Here is a 20,773-nt window from a genome sequence, read left to right as displayed (position 1 = left end):
TTTGTAAGTTAACGCTCATATAAGCGAGAAATGATTTTTCAAATACAAAAAAACAACACGTACTGTACGCAGTTTAGGAAAGCTGCACCCGGCTGTATTTTGAGAAACAGGAAATGTGGAATGGAATGGAAATGGAAATGAAAGCAAAAGGTGAGAGGATGTGTCGTACCCAAGGCGACATGTGAAAACAGCCAGGTGTAACTTTGCCAAACTGCTCACACTAAGATCTTTTGAGAATAGAATAGAGATGTAGGACTGGTGAATGGATAATGGTCAACTACTGTGGGGCTGTGGTGAAGGAGCAGACAGAGGCAGAGATAAAGTCTATGTGTATTCAGATGAAGATGGTACATGGCATGGAACAGGTTCAGATTAGTTGAATTACAGCACATGGTTGAGTTAGGTGAACAGTTGTTGTGCCAGTCTCAACAATTATTGGTACACTACATGACCAAAAGTGTGTGGACACCTGCTTGTCAAACAACTCGTTCCAAAATCATGCGCATTAATATGGAGTTGGTCCCACATTTGCTACAACAGCCTCCATTCTTCTGGGAATGCTTTCCACTAGATGTTGGAACATTGCTGTGGGGAATTGCTTCCATTCAGCCACAAGAGCATTAGTGATGTTGGCACTGATGTTGGGCGATTAGGCCTGGCTCAGTCGGCGTTCCAATTCAACCCAAAGGTGTTCGATGGGGTTGAGGTCAGGGCTCTACGCAGGTCAGTCAAGTTCTTCCACACCGATCTCAACAAACCATTTCTGTAAGGACCTCGCTCTGTGCACGGGCGCATTGTCATGTTTAAAGAGGAAAGGGCCTTCCCTAAACTGTTGCCACAAATGTAGAAGCACAGAATCCTCTAGAATGTCATTGTATGCTGTAGCGTTTAGATTTCCCTTCACTAGAACTAAGGGGCATAGTCCGGACCATTAAGAACATCGGAAGACAATTATTCCTCCTCCACCAAAAACTTTACAGTTGTCACTATGCGGAGCCGTTGCTGCTCCTAGACGTTTCCACTTCACAATAACAGCACTTACAATTGACCGGGGTAGCCCTAGCAGGGCAGAAATTTGACTGAATTGTTGGAAAGCTCTTCATTAAGGCCACCTGCCAATGTTGTTTGTCTATGGAGATTGCATGGCTGTGTGCTCAATTTTATACACCTGTCAGCAACAGATATGGTTGAAATAGCTGAATCCACTAATTTGAAGGGGTGTCCACATACATACAGTATATACATATATACATACAGTATATACATACATATACATACAGTATATACATATAGATACAGTATATACATATATATATAAAAGCTGTGTATGTATGCATACATAGTTTATCTACAAAGGAGACAAAGGTACAAATAAGAACAGGTAATAATGTGCATAACTCATTGATGTAATTTGTATGAATTTCAAATGACAATATACAAATGCAATGTAAATTAGTAAAGCTTGTACATAAATATAGCAGCAATTCAACAAATCGAATGGAAAAGAGGGTGCAATAGCATGTGGCACAGAAGGCCAAAGCTAGAGCAGGCTAGGCTAGCAGGGGCTACATAGCATAGCACAGCACATGGCAGGCAAACAATATAAAAATAAAATTAAAAATGAAATGAAAAGTATTCAAGCAGCAATGCAATAGCCATAAAAAGCAGGCCTTAATTAGCATAACATAAGCAAAATGCAGAAAAGGTGCAACGAGTGATTAACATATGTCAACTAGCAACTACATGTAACAGAAGAAAACAGATATGTTTGTGCTATCCTTCCATTCCTTGCCACGCCATGTCATGCCAAACATTGTGTGGCATATGACAGAGAATAAGGAGTCAAATATTAGCCTGGGTACAAGTACACCTTGCCTGTGACTAACCCTATTGTTAAGAACCATTTAATTACAACACAATGCCATGTTCCCTTCTGTCATGAAGTAAGACTTCGACATAATACTAAAAACATTCACCCATGATTATCACATCTGCCCCCTATAAACAAACTTAGGGTACAGTGCTTAGATTTTGATCGCGATGTGTAATACAGTAAAATCGACCATTTTGGTTGACTAGGATTGCCAGACAAACTGGCTTTTTCTTTTTGAACAGTCAAGTAAGTTGGCTTGTCCGAGCCAGAATAACCCATTGGCTCCTGTCCTATCACTTTTTTATATAGTTTAATGCAGCTTGAAGTATACCCCCTGGGCGGGACGCTAGTCTATCGCAGGGCCTTTTGCACAGATACTGTAAGACATTTCACTCAGTCTTCAATTTGTCTCGGATTTCCGATGGCAAGGTTTCAAACAGAGCGTCTTCCACCATTAGGCCACCCCGCTTCAATGCCCGGCAGAACCCAAGCTCTGGAGGCAGGAGTTCAAAATGGTTGCCCTTCAGTTCCAGGTGTGTCAATAGAACCAGGTATGAGATCTTTGGTGAGAGCAATGACAGCGTATTCTTGCCCAGCTTGAGGGTTGTGAGCTTCTTGCAAAAGAACAGCTCGTCTGGGAGGTTCTCAATCTTGTTGCATGTGACGGAGAAGTACTGAAGACTCTGTAGGACACCAATCTCCGGCGGAATAAACCGGATGTCGTTGTTGGACAGGTCCAGGTAACGAAGCTTGTTGCATAAGAACAGGTGCGAGGGCAAGATCTCGATCTTGTTGTGACTGAAGTAGAGGCGCTCTAAGCTGCCCAGCTTCTTGATGTGTTCTGGGATGTAGCAGATACTGTTGTGCCAGAGTTTCAGGCACGTCAGCTTGCGGAGGTGCTGGCAGCTGACTATCTCCTCGATGGAGTGCAGGTTGTTTTCTTTCAGGTCCAACTCCTGTGGAGTTAGAACATTTTGTTTTAAGTATAACGCCACAATATTACAGGAATTGGCATATTTGAGGTCAAGAAAACCACCCAGAACAGGGGTCGCTGGAATTTCACCATTGAAGCCCTTTTCTCCACTAGGAGCTGACAGGAATAACTCCTTACATATTTAAAAACCACATTGTAGATCACTCAGATAGCAGGCAGTCAAAGTAATGCATATCATACCTGTAGGTTCGTGAGGCTGAAGACAGCATGTGGGATGCGTTCCAGGTCACAGTGCACCAGCTCCAGTTCAGTCAGGTTCACCATCTTCTTCAGATTGTTGAGCATCACCAGCTTAGTGCCGTCGTTGTAGACATACAGCCTCTGCAGGTGGCTGGACACGTCCACAATGGACTGGGGGATCTTTGTAAAGTTACTTTTGAGTGACAGGGTCTTCAGATTCTTCAGCTCCCTCAGGGACTCCAGAACCACATTTTTAGAAGCGTCAGGACTCAGTGAGCCAATGAGGTAGAGCTCCTCTAGATTCCGCAGGTGGTACAGCCAATGAGGCAGCTCTCTGCTGTCATCAAACTTCACCCTGAGCACCTTAGATAAACAAAAATATAAAATGCAACAATTTCAAATATTTTACTTAGTTACAGTTCATAGAAGGAAATCAGTCAATTTAAATAAATTGGCCCTAATTTATGGATTTCACATGACTGGGCAAGGGCCAGCCATGAGTGGGCCTGGGAGGTCAATTTACTTTGTCTCCACCCACTGGGGAGCCAGGCCCAGCCAATCAAAATTTGTTTTCCCACAAAAGGGTTTTATTACATACAGAACTACTCCACCTATTAATCCCATAGGAGGAAATGTAATGTCAATAACAAATACGTACAAAATACACATACTGTACGAGACAAAAACCCAATACAACGCCAGGAGGAATAAAAATATATATCCTATACAAAAAGACTACGAGAATAGCACATGGTAGAAAACTTACCTTGAGGTTCTCTTTGAGGAAGGAGGTGGCTGTGGCGTGGATCTTTAAATAACACTGATACAGAGAAAGCTCCTGAAGGTCTTCAAGCTGGGCGATGGAAGCTGGGATGGTTACGTTGTTGATGATTTCAAGCTTCAGGGACTGGAGCTCTGTCACCTCAAAGATGGTGTCTGGAAGCCCAGACAGCATGAAGAGCTGCAGCTCCAGTCTGTTGTTGTGGTTGGTCATCAGTCTCTGACGCAGCTTCTCTGGCGTCCACTCATGGTTCAGGTTCAGCTGTTTCAGTTTGTTTTCACTGACCTCTGATAGGAACACTGCGAATCTGAGAACAAGAGAGCGAAAGAGAGAAGAAGAAGTCAAAGATTTATTTGGACTTTATTGTCCAAGGATGGTCAAAGGAAACTTTTACAATTGGAGGCATTGCATACTTATCAATAGCAATGAAGAGCTAAATTACTTGTACAATTACAAAGACAACGCACCTCTTGGAGTATAGTGGGTCATACTGGTCGATCATGTGCAGCATGAAGGCAAAGTCATTCTTCACGTCTGGGATGTCATCGATTCCCGTTTCCTGTCGTACGTATTCAAAGGAGTATTCCTTCAGCGAGCGGTAGAAGAGCCAGTAGGAAGTGTAGAGGCAGGTGAATCCATACACAGCCACAAAGCATAGGTAACAGTATGACAGCTTGGAGAACAGGTGGGCCATGGTGTGATTACAGGAGAAATGCTTATATCCCGTCATGTCCTGCATGTCCACATTGCACTTCACTGTGATCTGCACCTCCGAGACTAACGCACTGTTATACGCGATGATGAGGAGGAACTTCATCACTTTGAGAACAGTTTGGCGAACATACATAATATAGAGGATGTCCCCCTCCTCAACATGCAGGCGGAACTTCTTCACCTTCTCAAACAGAGCTTTGGCTTGCTCTCCTTCCTTCTTTTCCAGGGCACTAGCCGTGGGCTTGTCCACGACGATCTTCTCTGGGATGGATTTGAGGGACTGGGTCTTCTCCAGGTCGTCCAGGTTCCCCTCTACAGACACGTTGAGGATCGCTCTGCTGGCACTGCACTTCTTATCCTTGAATGAATGAATGCACTTTATTTGACATATTAAAATTATACAGTTCGATATAGGTTAGGTTTCTCGGACAAAGATTGAGCTTAGTCCTGGACAAAAATTATTTTAGGCATGTACACACACATATACAAACAATACCTTTTCCTCTGGGTTCTCTCCAGACACTTCAGACAGAGCTCTGGTAGTCCAGGGGGAGTCAAAGCACTTTCCCAAGATGGAGATGAAATGCTCTATCTTAGAGCTGGAGCCTGGGAACTTGAACCAGAAGTTGCTACACACCATGAAGATCAGGGTGTGTATGAGGACCAGGTAAGGGAAGTACTTGGCGTACCAGTGCAGAGCCTTCTCGTAGCACATCTGGTTGATGAAGCTGTACTGCTGGAGGTCCAGGTTGGTTTTCAGGCCCATCATCTCGTGCATGTCCTGTGGCACAGCGGGTGAGACCAGCTCGGTTTTATTTGGTAAGAGTATTGTTTGGTTCGGCATGGACATTCTTTGGGGAAGGCAGATGATTTTGTCCTGCATCACCTGAAATAAAATAAGGAACAAATAAGCAAGCAAGCAAGCAAGCAAGCAAGCACGCAAGATCGAAACTAGTCTGTTACAGTGATAATAGAAAGAGGGGAATATCTGTCTCATTTCCTGCACTGACTTCCCTGGTAGAGATGCGACTCAGAAAGGAAATAACCAGTTAATGTTTTAACTACCGCAAACTGAAGAGGGAGACAGACTTCCTAATGCAATACTTAACCACCAAATTATTTGTTATGCTTTAACTCACTATTGCACCTCGTTAAACAATATTTGTTTTACTATTCATATAGTACTTACAACATTACAAGTATTTTACTTTATTGAAAACATAGATGAATCATGGATCCAAACAAAAATGATTATTTTTCCTTCAGCTTCGTAAAGATGTACTTGTCTTGCTATGATGCAGACTAGTGACTTAGCCTAAATATCATGTGGTTTATGGGCCATAGGAAATTACTCTTGGGGTTGTGCAGCAGCAGTACGGGGCAGAACAGATATGCAAAGTCAAACCTGCTAAGGGAGAGATACCATAGTACCCTCAAAGCTCATTACCAAGCTAAGGATCCTGGGACTAAACACCTCCCTCTGCAACTGGATCCTGGACTTCCTGACAGGCCGCCCCCAGGTGGTGAGGGTAGGTAGCAACACATCTGCCATGCTGATCCTCAACACCGGAGCTCCCCAGGGGTGCGTGCTCAGTCCCCTCCTGTACTCCCTGTTCACCCACAACTGCATGGCCAGGCACGACTCCAACACCATCATTAAGTTTGCTGACGACACAACAGTCCTGATCACCGACAACGACGAGACAGCCAATAGGGGAGGTCAGAGACCTGGCTGGATGGTGCCAGAATAACAACCTATCCCTCAACGTAACCAAGACTAAGGAGATGATTGTGGACTACAGGAAAAGGAGCACCGAGCACGTCCCCATTCTCATCGACGGGGCTGTAGTGGAACAGGTTGAGAGCTTAAAATTCCTTGGTGTCCACATCAACAACAAAGAATGGTCCAAACACACCAAGTCAGTCGTGAAGAGGGCACGACAAAGCCTAATCCCCCTCAGGAACCTAAAAAAATTTGGCATGGGTCCTGAGATCCTCAAAAGGTTCTACAGCTGCAACATCGAGAGCATCCTGACCGGTTGCATCACTGCCTGGTACGGCAATTACTCGGCCTCCGACTGCAAGGCACTTCAGAGGGTAGTGCGTACGGCCCAGTACATCACTGGGGCAAAGCTGCCTGCCATCCAGGACCTCGACAACAGGCGGCGTCAGAGGAAGGCCCTAAAAATTGTCAAAGACCCCAGCCATAGACTGTTCTCTCTACTTCCGCATGGCAAGCGGTACCGGAGTGCCAAGTCTAGGACAAAAAGACTTCAACAGTTTTTACCCCCAAGCCATAAGACTCCTGAACCAACCCCTATTTTTACGTGTCTGCTACTCTCTGTCTACTCTCTGTCCATCATATATGCAGTTACTTTAACCATCCCTACATGTACATACTAACTCAATAAGCCTGACTAACAGATATCTGTATATAGCCTTGCTACTCTTTTTTCAAATGTCTTTTTACTGTTGTTTTATTTCTTTACTTACACACACACACACACTTTCCGTACCATTGGATAGAGCCTGTAAGTAAGCATTTCACTGTAAGGTACCTGTTGTATTCGACGCACGTGACAAATAAACTTTGATTTGATTGAAATTTACAGAATGGTTACCTGGAGATAAATGGGAGTGTCATATTTCAGTTTAGACTTAGTTGCTTATTTGTAGACCCGCATGGTATCCACGCACGCAGAATTCTGCCGAAAAGACGTGGAATTCCGAATAGAATGCATATGATTCTAAAAGGTAAAAATAAGCTGCCAGCTGAAAGCAAAGTTAAATAAAATTGACTTGAATAACATTGTTTTTCACTGATGTATTTCAATCACCGAAAAACGTAGCCATAGGTGTAGCCCACTCTCGCCACTGTAGCCCTTCCCCTGTGTGAGTGAGAAGTGCAGGATGCAGACAGCTCCATGAATGAATGACAGCTGTCCGAGGAGAGAAATATTTAACAAAAAATGCCCAGATTTACAGCAGAGGAGCTGAGGAGTAAAACAAGTGATGACCAGAATAACAGCCAGGGACAGGGAGTTCCCAGCTGAACTGTACGAGGATGCAGACTTTTCTGTCTGTCAGCATTCAATGGACTAAATACGCATCAAACTGCGGTGGAGCGCTAGCGGTCACAACGACACAAAAATAGGAGGGTTAGTGTGCCAGGTAAACATTGATGCTTTAGCAAGCTACAGATAGCTAGTTAATAAGAGGTTTGTTCTAATTAGCTAATATCTGTTCTTGACCATTACATTTGTCTGTATCTTCAATGGCAAGTTAGCTAGCTAGTTAACGTTAGCCTGGCAAGCTTCCCAAGTTACTCCAGCTACATCACTTTATTTAGGCTAGCTAGCTCCACCACATCACTTTGGCTATCAAAAACAAGAGAAGTTAGAGAGGGGGAAAAAAAACTACCTTTACTCCACACACAGAGACACATAAAAAAAAAGCTCCCCCCCTCGCATTTGGCAAATCTGACCATAGTTCTATCCTCCAGATTCCTGCTTAAAAGCAAAAACTAAAGCAGGAAGTACCAATGACTCAGTCAATAAAAGTAGTCAGAAGATGCAGATGCTGCAGGACTGTTTTGCTAGCACAGACTGGAATATATGTTCCAGGATTCATCCAATGGCAGAGGAGTATACCACCTCAGTCACCGGGTTCATCAATAAGTGCATCAATGATGTCATCCCCACATTGACCATGTGTACAATTCCCAACCAGAAGCCAAGGATTACAGGCAACATCTGCACGGGAATAAAGCTGCCGCTTTCAAGGAGCGGACGCTTTTTAGAAATCCCACTATGCCCTCTATAATCCTACTACACCGGCTCTGGCGCTCGTCAGATGTGGCAGGGCTTGCAAACGATTACGGACTACTAAGGGAAATCCCGCCACGAGCTGCCAGTAATGCGAGCCTACCAGGCGAGCTAAATGCCTTTTATGCTCGCTTCAAGGGGGCCGAACAGGCCCCTCGTTTAAATCGACTGGGATGTTGTGGAGTGGGTCGAGAGTTTCAAATTCCTTGGTGTCCACATCACCAACAAACTATGGTCCAAACACACCAAGACAGTCATGAAGAGGGCAGGACAACACGTATAATGCTTTATACTACTCCCTTCACAGAACAGAGCAAACTGGCTGTAACCAGAATAGAAAGAGGAGTGGAAGGCCCTGGGGCACAACTGAGCATGGCAAATAGGGACTTTGCAATTAATCTCTTCATAACATTCTGGAGTATATGCAAATTGCCATCATACAAACTGAGGCAGCAGACTTTGTGAAAATTAATATGTGTCATTCTCAACTTTTGGCCACGACTGTAGACACTAATGTACTTGTCCCTTTGCTCAGTTGTGCTGCGGAGTCTCCCACTCCTTTGTATTCTGGTTAGAGCCAGTTTGCTCTGTTCTGTGAAGGGAGTAGTACACAGCGTTGTATGAGATCTTCAGTTTCTCGCATGGAATAGCCTTAATTTCTCAGCCTCTGTACGCGTACGTAGATATTCATTTTTTTTTTTTTTAAGTCAGACATTTCCAGCTACAATAGTAATTTTCAACATTAATAATGTCTACACTATGCATTTCTTTCAAAAACAAGGACATTTCTAAGTGACCCCAAACTTTTGAATGGTAGTGTATATAGTTCCAGTCAAAAGTTGACACTCATTCCAGGGTTTTCCTTAATGTTTTACTATTTTCTAAATTGTAGAATAATAGTAGGCATCAAAACTATGAAAACACATCTGGAATCGTGTATTAACCCAAAAAATATATCAAAATATGTTTTATAATTTAAGATTCGTCAAAGTAGCCACCCTTTGCCTTGATGACAGCTTTGCACTCTTGGCATTCTCTCAATGAGCTTCATGAGGTGGAATGCATTTCAGTTAACATGTGTGCCTTGTTAAAAGTTAATTTGTGGAATTTCTTACCTTCTTAATGCTTTTGAGCCAATCAGTTGTGTTGTGACAAGGTAGGTGTGGTATACAGAAAACAACTTTACTTCGTAAAAGACCAAAAAAGTAAAAGACCAAGTCCATATTATGGCAAGAACAGCTCAAATAAGAAAAGAGAAATGACAGTCCATCATTACATTAAGACATGAAGGTCAGTCAATCCGGAAAATGTTGAGAACTTTAAATGTTTCTTCAAGTTCAGTCACAAAAACAATCAAGCTTTATGATGAAACTGGCTCTCATGAGGATGGCCACAGGAAAGTAAGACCCAGAGTTAACTTGCTGCAGTGGATTAATTCTTTCGAGTTGCCAGCCTCAGACATTGGACCTCAAATAAATGCTTCAGAGTTCAAGTAACAAACAACATCAACTGTTCAGAGGAGACTGCATGATTCAGGCCTTCATGGTCTAATTGCTGCAAAGAAACCACTAGTAAAAGGACACCAATAATAAGTGACTCCCTCGGCCAAGTAACATGAGCAATGTTTGGACTGATGAATCCAAATTTAGATGTTTTTATTCCAACCGCTGTGTCTTTGTGAGACGCAGAGCAGGTGAATTTATGACCTCCGCAAGTGTGGATCCCACCGTGAAGCATGGAGGAGGAAGTGTGATGGTGTGGGGATGCTTTGCTGGTGACACTGTCTGATTTATTTAGAATTCAATGCACACTTAACCAGCATGACTACCACAGCATTACGCAGTGATACACAATCCCATCTGGTTCGCGCTAATTTGTTTTTCAACATGACAATGACCCAAAACACACCTCCCACCTTGGCCTATTTGACCAAGAGAGTGATGAGTGCTGTATCAGATGACCTGGCCTCCACAATCACCCGACCTCAACCGCAATGCTTTACGCTAGAAACAAGCTGTAAAATACCCGGGAAAGACGTGACTCCGATGCATATGGGGGATATCATGGTTTCATTTCTTTGACGTACAGAGGCCGTCTTTGCTTGGGAAGTAATCTAATTCTGTCACTATCAATTGATTAAGCTAGTCAGTTTCTGTAGGCCTACAATAGAAGATGTTTAAACCCAGACAACCTTTTAAGGAAACACTGCTCTCATTTGGTTAAACCACGGAAGACGACTAGCCAGCAGTGAAAACATTTTTCTATGTCGGTAAGCCTACTCTGTCTGGGGTGGAAAGGTTGTGTGGTATTAAAAAAAAATGCATGCAAAGCTTTAGCTATAAAGGAGATCTTTATACCCTTACTTTTGTCAGACCACGGTGCTCTGTGAGCCTTCTGGCCCGTAGCCATCTGCATCAAAATTCCTTTGTCGTCATCTAATGCTTACAGGATGAAGAACAGTTTCTAAAACTGCATATATAAGGCTCTGGTCTGTCCAAGTAGTGAGGGTAAACATGTTCTGCTATCCACTTTGTTTTAATAATTTTGGGTATAGGGGAGGGTCACTTGGTTTTTTTTTAGCGTTAAGGGAGAATTTAGGTCAAAAATACTTTGCTGAAGGGAGGGCCATCCGTTTACATTTCAGAGAGGTCAAATTTTCTCCATGAATCCCTTATTATAAATAACGTTCACTCCCTAAGTACAGTCTCTAGAGAGGATTAGGAGAATTCTACACCCTCCTTTCTGTCCCCCTCTTACTCCCTCATGTACTCTGTTTCACACTCCCTTTCTCTGTGCCCCTCAGCTCTCTTTCTCTTCCGCTTCGCTTGTCTTGTTCGCCCTCGCTCTCCCTCTATATATCCCCCCTTCAGCTTTCTCCCTTTCCCTATATGTGGTAGCTGGTATGTAGAGCTATACATGAGCTACTCTCGGTTTAAAAAAAAATGTTTCCCCTTTGGCAGGGCCAGTGTTTCCCCCACGATTCTAAACTGAGACAGGAAATGTATTAATTAGGGCTAGTAAAAAATAAATAAATAAAAAACAGTCTGCTTTGACAAGGCTGCAGTTCTCGGAAGTCATCGGATGGGTGGTGTTTTGTCAACCTTGTCTCAGGGAAATTCTTAGCATTTGGTAAGTAAATATGTTCCCTCCATTTAGTATGATAGATTACATTATGAATGGAATAGTGATCGTACAATGTCATACAAATTACAGGACGTATAGTATTATATATCTTAGCCGGTCATACAATAGCATCCAAATTGGATGACTTAACTGATCATATGTTATTTGTCACAAATACAGTACCAGTAAAAAGTTTGGACACCTACTCATTCAAGGGTTTTTCTTTCATTTTTACTAGTTTCTACATTGTAGAATAATAGTGAAGACATAACTATGAAATTGCTACATGATTCCATTTGTGTTATCAAAAAAAGTGTTAAATTCAAATATATTTGAATTTGAGATTCTAAGTAGCCACCCTTTACCTTGATGACAGCTTTGCACACTCTTGGCATTCTCTCAACCAGCTTCATGAGGTAGTCACCTGGAATGCATTTCAATTAACAGGTGTTGTTAATATGTGGAATTTCTTTATCTTAATGCATTTGAGCCAATTAGTTGTGTTATGACAAGGCAGAGTTGGTATACAGAAGATGGTCTTTTACCAAATAGGGCTAAGTCCAAATAATGGCAAGAACAGCTCAAATAAGCAAAGAGAAACAATAGTTCATCATTACTTTAAGACGTGAAGGTCAGTCAACGCAGAACACTAAGAACTTTGAACGTTTCTTCAAGTGCAGTTACAAAAACCATCAAGCGCTATGATGAAACTGGCTCTCATGAGGACCACCACAGGAAAGGAAGAGCCAGAGGTACCTCTGCTGCAGAGGATAAGTTCATTAGAGTTACCAGCCTCAGAAATCATCAATTAACTGCACCTCAGATTGCAGCCCAAATAAATTATTCAGAGTTCAAGTAACAGACAACGTCAACTGTTCAGGACATCATGGTCAAATTGCTGCAAAGAAACCACTACTAAAGGACACCAATAAGAAGAAGACTTGTTGGACCAAGAAATATGAGCAATGGACATGACACTGGTGGAAATATGTCCTATGGTCTGATGAATCCAAATGTGATTTTTGGTTCCAACCACCAAGTCTTTGTGAGACTTAGAATAGGTGAACGGATGATCTCCGCATGTGTGTTTCCCACCATGAAGGAGGAGATATTATGGTGCTTTCCTGGTGACACTGTTAGTAATTTATTTAGAATTCAAATCACACTTAAAAAGCATGGCTACCACAGCATTCTGCAGCGATAGTCCAAACCAGATGGGATGGCGTATCATTTGTTTTTCAAGAGAACAATGACCCAAAACACACCTCCAGGCTGTGAAGTAGCGTGATGAGTACTGCATCAGATGATCTGGCCTCCACAATCACCCGAACTCAACCCAATTGGGATGCAGAGTGTAAGAAAAGCAGCCAACCAGTACTCAGCATATGTGGGAACTCCTTCAAGGCTGTTGGAAAAGCATTCCTCATGAAGCTGGTTGAGAGAAAGCTTTACACACTCTTGGCAATCATCAAGACAAAGGGTTCCTACTTTGAAGAATCTAAAATATATTTTGATTTGTTTAACACTTTTTTGGTTACTATATGATTCCATGTGTTACTTAAGAGTTGATGTCTTCACTATTATTCTACAATGTAGAAAATAGTCAAAATAAAGAACAACTTTTGAATGAGAAGGTGTCCAAACTTTTGACTACTACTGTACATATTTGGCAGATCACGGGTGTAGGGAAATGCTTATGTTCCTGGCTCCAACAGTGCAGTAATACCCAACAATAAAAAATTAAAAAATTGCAATTCCCCCAAAATAAAAGGAATTAAGTAATATAAGAATGAGATAATATGGCTTGGAGGACGTACAGTATTATACATCTTTCTCTGAGACCTGGTTGCTTGTTGCATCTTAACAACAAAAGGAGAGCTACGGAGAGAATTACATTAGTGGTTTGGAGAATTAATGACGAAGGTTAGGATAATTAAGGTAAAAGGTTAGGATAACAAAAATGACCAAAGTTAGGATAATTTGCATAGCAGGTTAGCTGAATTCGGTTAAAGTTAGAATAAGGGTTAGATAAAAATCCTAGTGACTCCAACACGCAACCTTTGGTTTGCTAGACGGTCGTGGTATATGCCCACCCATGATCCCCGACCAACCTCCCTACTGTAGTTTGTCTAAAGTACAGTAGCTAGATCATTGGTAGATATCATACATCTTGGAGGTTCTCACTAATACACTATATAAACAAAAGTATGGTGGACACCCCTTCAAATGAGCAGATTCAGCTACTTCAGCCACATGCATGGTGACGGGTATATAAAACCAAGCACACTGCCATGCAATCTCCATAGACAAACATTGGCAGTAGAATGGACTTACTGAAGAGCTCCGTGACGTTCAACATGGCATCGTCATAGGATGCCACCTTTCCAACAAGTCAGTACGTTAGATTTCTGTCCTGATCCAGATGCCTGAGGCAGCTCTAAGTGCTGTTATTGTGATGTGAAAATGTCTAGGAGCAACAACGGATCAGCCGCAAAGTGGTAGACCACACAAGCTCACAGAATGGGACAGCCAAGTGCTGAAGAGCGTAGCGCACAAAAATAGTTTCACTACACCTGCTTCCAAACTGTCTTGCGAAGCAACGTAAGCACAATAACTATTCATCAGGAGATTCATGAAATGGGTTTCCATGGCCGAGCAGCGGCACACAAGCTTAAGATCACCATGCACAATGCCAAGCGTTGTCTGCAGTGGTTTAAAGCTAATTGCCCAACATCAGTTCCAACCTCAATAATGCTTGTGGCTGAATGGAAGCAAATCCCCGTAGCAATGTTCCAACATCTAGAGGAAAGCCTTCCCAGAAGAGTGGGGGCTGTTATAGAAACAAACGAGGACGAAGTCCATATTAATGCTCATGATTTTGGAATGAGATGTTCGACGAGCAGGTGTCCACATACTATACATACACTACATGACCAAAAGTATGTTTCGTATTTCTGAGGCCAGGCTGGTTTTTACCATTTGTGAAAGCAACCATTTCTAAACACTCATTCTGTCTTTCGTAGAGACCCCTCCCTCGGCTCAAGGGACAACAGGGGATATTCCCACCCTAATAAATAGTTCCTGTCAGTGGTGTTTGGGGTTTCAAAAAATGATTAGTCATAATCTACACAGGTTTATACAGAGATGTAGCCCCTATGGGCCCTGGTCCAAATTAGTGCACAATGTAGGGAATTGGGTTCCTTTGGAAAGCAGCCCAAGAATCAGCAAATCGAGCTCCACCCTCTCCAGCTGGTCTGAGTGATGAAGAACATTGAAGTGACAGGCCATGGGGCACATGAATCATGACTACATCTCAAATGGCATCCAAAATTCCCTATTTAGTGCACTATTTTTGATCAATGCACTATATGAAATAGGGTGCCATTTGGGACAAATCCCAAGTGTTTATAAAGAGCGGGTGGGGAAGGCAGGAGGACATTTTTGGCGTGGTGCAGTGTGTGTGTGTTATGCAGGAATTTATTTCCTTTCCGTTTGTATACTCCCGCCAGACTGCAACTTACTTGAACCCAACACCGGGCTGTTTGTCACTGCAGGACAGGACATAAAGTTCTAGAGCTTGGTGTCCCTAATGACTTACTGTATCTTATTTATTTGTAAACAGCTGGTGCACAATATCTAAGGAAGTCAAGGTTTTGCTCGCCTGAGCTAGAGTATCGCATGATAAGCTGTAGACCACACCACCTACCTAGAGAGTTTCTGTATTTTTGTAGCTGTCTACATGCCACCACAGACCGATACTGGCACAACGACCGCACTCAATGAGCTCTATTCCGCCTTAAGCAAACAGGAAACGCTCATCCAGAGGCGGCGCTCCTAGTGGCCAAGGACTTTAATGCAGGGAAACTTAAATCAGTCTTACCTAATTTCTATCAGCATGTTAAACCAGAGGGGGAAAAAAATCTAACATATATTAAAACATGTATTTATTTATTTTTTACTCTGGACCACCTTTACTCCACCCATAGATGCATACAATGCCCTCCATTTGGTAAATCTGACCATAATTATATTCTCCTGATTACAAGTAAAAATGAAAGCAGGAAGCACCAGTGACTCAGTCTATAAAAAAGTGGTCAGATGAAGCATATGCTAAACTACATGACTGCTTTGCTAGCACAGACTGGAAAATGTTCCGGGATTCTTCCGATGGCATTGCGGAGTACACCACATCAGTTACTGGTGCATAGATGACGTTGTTCCCACAGTGATTGTACGTACATACCCCAACCAGAAGCCATGGATTACAGGCAACATTCACACTGAGCTAAAAGGTAGAGCTGCCACTTTCAAGGAGCAGAACCCAGAGGCTTATAAGAAATCCCGCAATGCCTTCCGACGAACCATCAAACAGGCAAAGCGTCAATACAGGACTAAGATCAAATCATACTAAACCGTCTCTACAAGCCCTGCCAAACCCGTCGAGCATCAAACTATTACAGACGACAAAGGGAACCACAGCCGAGAGCTGCCTAGTGACACAAGCCTACCAGTGACATAAATAACTTATATGCTCGCTTTGAGGCAAGTAACACTGAAACATGCATGAGAGCATCAGCTGTTCCAGACGACTGATCACGCTCTCCGCAGCCGATGTGAGTAAGACCTTTAAACAGGTCAACATTCACAAGGATCAGGGCTGGACGGATTACCAGGACGTGTACTCAGAGCATGTGCTGACCAACTGGCAAGTGTCTTCACTGACATTTTCAACCTCTCCCTGACTGACTCTGTAATACCAACATGTTTCAAGCACACCACCATAGTCCGTGCCCAAGAACATGAAGGTAACCTGCCTAAATGACTTCCGAAACGTAGCACTCACGTCTGTAACCATGAAATGCTCTGAAAGGCTGGTTATGGCTCACATCAACAACATTATCCCAGAAACCCTAGACCCACTCCAATTTGCATACCGCCCAAGAGATCCACAGATGCAATCTCTATTGCACTCCACACTGCCCTTTCACTCCTGGACAAAAAAGAACACCTATGTGGGAATACTATTCATTGACTACAGCTCAGTGCTCAACACCATAGTGCCCAAAAAAGAGCATCACTAAGCTAAGGACCCTGGAACTAAACACTTCCCTGGATCCTGGACTTCCTGACGGGCCGTACCCAGTTGGCAAGGGTAGGTAACAACACATCCACCACACTGACCCTCAACACAGGGGCCCCTCAGGGGTGCATGCTCAGTCCCCTCCTGTACTCCCTGTTCACTCATGCACGTTCAGGCACGACTCCAACACCATTATTAAGTTTGCAGACAACAATAAGACAGCCTATAGGGAGGAGCTCAGAGTCCTGACCGTGTGGTGCAAGGACAACAATCTCTCCCTCAACGTGATCAAGACAAAGGAGACGATTGTGGACTATAGGAAAAGGAGGACCGAGCACGCCCCCATTCTCATCGACGGGGCTGTAGTGGAGCAGGTTAGGTTCCTTGGCATCCACATCACCAACAAACTAACATGGTCCAAGCACATCAAGACAGTCATGAAGAGGGCACGACAAAACCCATTCACCCTCAGGAACTGAAAAGATTCGTCATGGGTCCTCAGATCCTCAAAAGGTTTTACAGCTGCGACATCGAGACTTAAGCCACCCTAGTCATAGACTTCTGTCTGCTTCCGCACGGCAAGTGGTACTGGAGCACCAAGTCTAGGTCAAAGAGGCTTCTAACCAGCTTCTACCCCCAAGCCATAAGACTCCTGAACAGCTAAACAAATGGCTACCCAGACTATTTGCATTGCCCCCCTGCTGCTAATCTGTTATCATCTATGCATAGTCACATTAATAACTCTACCTACATGTACATATTACCTTAATTGCCTCATTCCCCAACTCTGATGATTATTTCTTTTGGGGAGAAATGTTGCCAATAGTTTATAGAATAAAAACATATTTAAAAAAAATCTAATTCTACCCAAACACATAACTATAAATAGTAAAATCAGAGAAACTGATAATTTTGCAGTGGTCCCTTAATTTTTTCCAGAGCTGTATACATTTTTTATTATTATATTTCGTTTTTGGAATAGGACTACGATGAGCATTAAAGAACACGAGAATGCAAGAATATATGGGTCAGCGCCAGTACCTCATTCAATGTACAGGGGTACTGGAGTGGTTGAGGTGAGTTGATACATACAGTACCAGTCAAAAGTTAGGACACACCTACTCATTCCAGGGTTTCTTTACTTGGACTATTTTCTACATTGTAGAATAATAGTGATGGCATCAGAACTATGAAATAACACATATGGACGAAAAAAACAAAAATATATTTGATATATTTGAGATTCTTCAAAGTAGCCACCCTTTGCCTTGACGGCTTTGCACTTTCAATAACACTTTCAATAACAGGTGTGCCTTGTTAAAAGTTCATTTGTGGAATTTCTTACCTTCTTAATGTGTTTTAGCCAATCAGTTGTGTTGTGACAAGGTAGGGGTGGTATACAGAAAATAGCCCTATTTGGTAAACAACCAAGTCCATATTATGGCAAGGACACCTCAAATAAGCAAAGAGAAACAACAGTCAATTATTACTTTAAGACATGAAGGTCAGTCAATCCGGAAAATTACATTTCTTCAAGTGCAGTTGCAAAAATCATCAAGCTCTATGATGAAACTGGCTCTCATGAGGACTGCCACTGGGTCTTCCATTTCTGAGTTACCTCTGCTTCAGAGGAGAAGTTCACTAGAGTTACCAGCCTCAGAAATTGTAGCCCAAATAAATTCTTCATAGTTCAAGATTAGTAACAGACACATCTCAACATCGACTGTTCAGGTGAGACTGTATCAGGCCTTTATTGTACAATGGCTGCAAAGAAACCACTACTAAAGGACACCAATAGAAGAAGACACTTGCGTGGACCAAGAAACACAAGCAATGCACATTTGACTGATGGAAATCTGTCCTTTGGTCTTATGAATCCAAATTTGAGATTTTTGGTTCCAATCTGCAGCAATATGCCATCCCATCTGGTTTGCACTTAGTGGGACTATCATTTGTTTTTCAACAGGACAATGACCCAACACTGCCAGGCTGTGTAAGGGCTATTGACCAAGAAGGAGCGTGATGGAGTGCTGCAGATGTGTTATTAATGTGATCTTCACTATTATTCTACAATGTAGAAAATAGTACAAATAAAAACCCTTGAATGAGTAGGCGTGTCCAAACTTTTGACTGGTATTATAGTTTAAAAGAAACAAAATATAAAATAAAATATGACTGTTCTGTACACAGAACAGAAGGCAGACTGAACTACAATAGTAAAACTTTCTCAGTTTTGCCCCCTGGGTATAGGCTTATGCTTTAAAATGTTTAGAACATGTATGCACCCCTTAGGAACAATAGTTTGTTCATAGATAGTCAGGCTTTTTATGGAAGAGCTTTTGAAGCTGTTGGATGTTACTGACCTGTAAGGTGCATCCGAACACTCCGATCATTAGCATGACCACAGAGAGGTAGTCTGTGAACACATCCCACCAGGGCTTCAGAACCCGGAACTGTGGCTGCTGTTCCGAAAACTGTCGGAACTCCGTCACAGGAATCATGGCTCCTGCTGGGACAGAGATTAAATGTAGGGGTTGTTTATAAACAATGGATAGCTTCAAAATATGTTTAGTCCTTATATGTGCCAGTTATTACAAACATAACTGCATTTATGAATTTGTGGTGTGGTGACATTTCTCCATCCCCTTCCCTTAGCTTTAGAGCAAGTGGCAGGCCTGCCTTTTGGTTGAAAAACAGGCCTTAAGCCTCCATTTAAATCCCCTTGTCACATTCCTGGAGGATGCCCACCATATAGGTTCAATATGTCCAGCTTCCAGACTAGTTGACAATGCAGGGGGAAATCCTTCACAAGACAACACTAGGATTGAAGTTGACGTTAAGCATTGCCTTCCGTACAACCACTCTGTCTATTGTTTGTCAAACAAACCAGCCCTGCCAAAATACAGCAGGCCCCAATATGGCCATGTTTGTTTTACATTCAATTAGGATCATACGACAGGCCTTTCACTGGAACTGTGAATCAAAGTTTCCTTTCAGTGTGAGGTTTGATGGATTTCAACTGCTTCCTATCGTGCTGTCAAACATGACAAAAAAAACTATTGTAACTAATGGTGTATAATTCCCTTTGTGATACGGTTAAAGATTTGAATGTACAACAACAAAAAACTCACTGGTTTGATGTACCAATACACAGAGGAAAGCCTCACTTTTGGCAGTTGGTTAAGATCAATTTCGTGGCTGGCATAGACAAAACAATCTGTCTGTTAGGATGGATAACTGAATCAGTCTAAAGCAGCATAATATATGGAGTAATCTCAGTTAACCCAGATTTAAGTCTCACATGATTGGTCTCCTGCTTGATTAAGTTCTGGATCCATACGTGAGAGAAGAGATGACGAGATGCTAGAACGAGGAGCGGAACCGGCACGAGGAGCTCCATCCACCCTCTCTATTTGCAAGTTAATGGCCGAAATGTACCCTCCCCTTCCGAAATTTGAAAGACGCTAACACCTGTAATATCGTGATTTCTCCAAATAACCATTGACGAAAAACCCAACAATTACTGCTGCTTGTTATCCCACAGTACAAATTATGTTAATGGTGATCTGGCCACGAGAGAATGTAAAATGGAGCAATGCTTTAGCATCATCAAGGCCTTATAAACATATGTCTATCATGTCTACAATGACTTTACTATCCCGGATTGAAAAAAAGCACCACCAACTGGTGGTGGTCTCTGAAAGAGGTGCCAGTTAAATATAGGTAGAATCGTACTGGCGCCTCTTAGGTGTGGCAATGACTAATAGGAGACGGATGTATAGAAAACTCTTTATTGCAAACACTTAAAGATGCACTATGCAGAAAATCGCTCCACCACTTCCTGGTTGCTAAAATTCTAATAGCCTCATTTCAGTTTGTGTGACTAAAGCAAGAAGTGTCTAAACCGCAGTGATATTTATTTTCCATAATCAAAAATAAAGTATTTTCAGCTGTTTGATGCAAAACTTAAGAACAGAAATAACTCACATAGAACTATTAGAATATTAGCTACATCTTCTTAGACTTGCTTTCAATGAGAATGACATATCTATAACCAACATCTTACATATTGCCGCTTTAAGACACACCAACATAGCAAGAGGGGACTAGTAGAAGTGATAGTGGTTTCTCTAATAAAACAAACAGAGAGTATGTAGAATAGGCTAAACATAGCACTCAATATAAACATAGCAGTGGGCTAGCA

The 20,773-nt window shown here is 42.4% G+C and overlaps 1 protein-coding gene across 9 annotated transcripts in view; it reads right to left on the bottom strand.

The window, feature by feature from the left end:
* Positions 1-1,377: 1,377 nt before the first annotated feature.
* The window catches only part of LOC110521707 (volume-regulated anion channel subunit LRRC8C), a 32,326-nt gene continuing 12,930 nt past the window's right edge, over positions 1,378-20,773 (bottom strand). For 3 of the 9 annotated variants that reach the window (XM_021599494.2, XM_021599497.2, XM_021599492.2), the window contains 6 exons: positions 18,933-19,078; positions 5,039-5,428; positions 4,296-4,900; positions 3,814-4,135; positions 3,048-3,410; positions 2,263-2,829 (listed from right to left, as the gene is read on the bottom strand). In XM_021599494.2, coding sequence (XP_021455169.1) covers positions 2,263-2,829; positions 3,048-3,410; positions 3,814-4,135; positions 4,296-4,900; positions 5,039-5,428; positions 18,933-19,070 — 2,385 coding nt within the window. In that variant the 5' untranslated portion in view covers positions 19,071-19,078. Of the gene's footprint in view, positions 2,830-3,047; positions 3,411-3,813; positions 4,136-4,295; positions 4,901-5,038; positions 5,429-18,932; positions 19,079-20,773 lie in introns of those variants that run through there. The other 6 variants (XM_021599496.2, XM_036968913.1, XM_021599495.2 and 3 more) reach the window with 4 other exon arrangements.

This window comes from Oncorhynchus mykiss, chromosome 30 (genome assembly GCF_013265735.2).
Source record: "Oncorhynchus mykiss isolate Arlee chromosome 30, USDA_OmykA_1.1, whole genome shotgun sequence".
NCBI classification, from domain to species: Eukaryota; Metazoa; Chordata; class Actinopteri; order Salmoniformes; family Salmonidae; genus Oncorhynchus; species Oncorhynchus mykiss.
The sequence above is the reverse complement of the archived record's forward strand: the minus strand, read 5'-3'. Positions and strand labels throughout refer to the sequence as shown.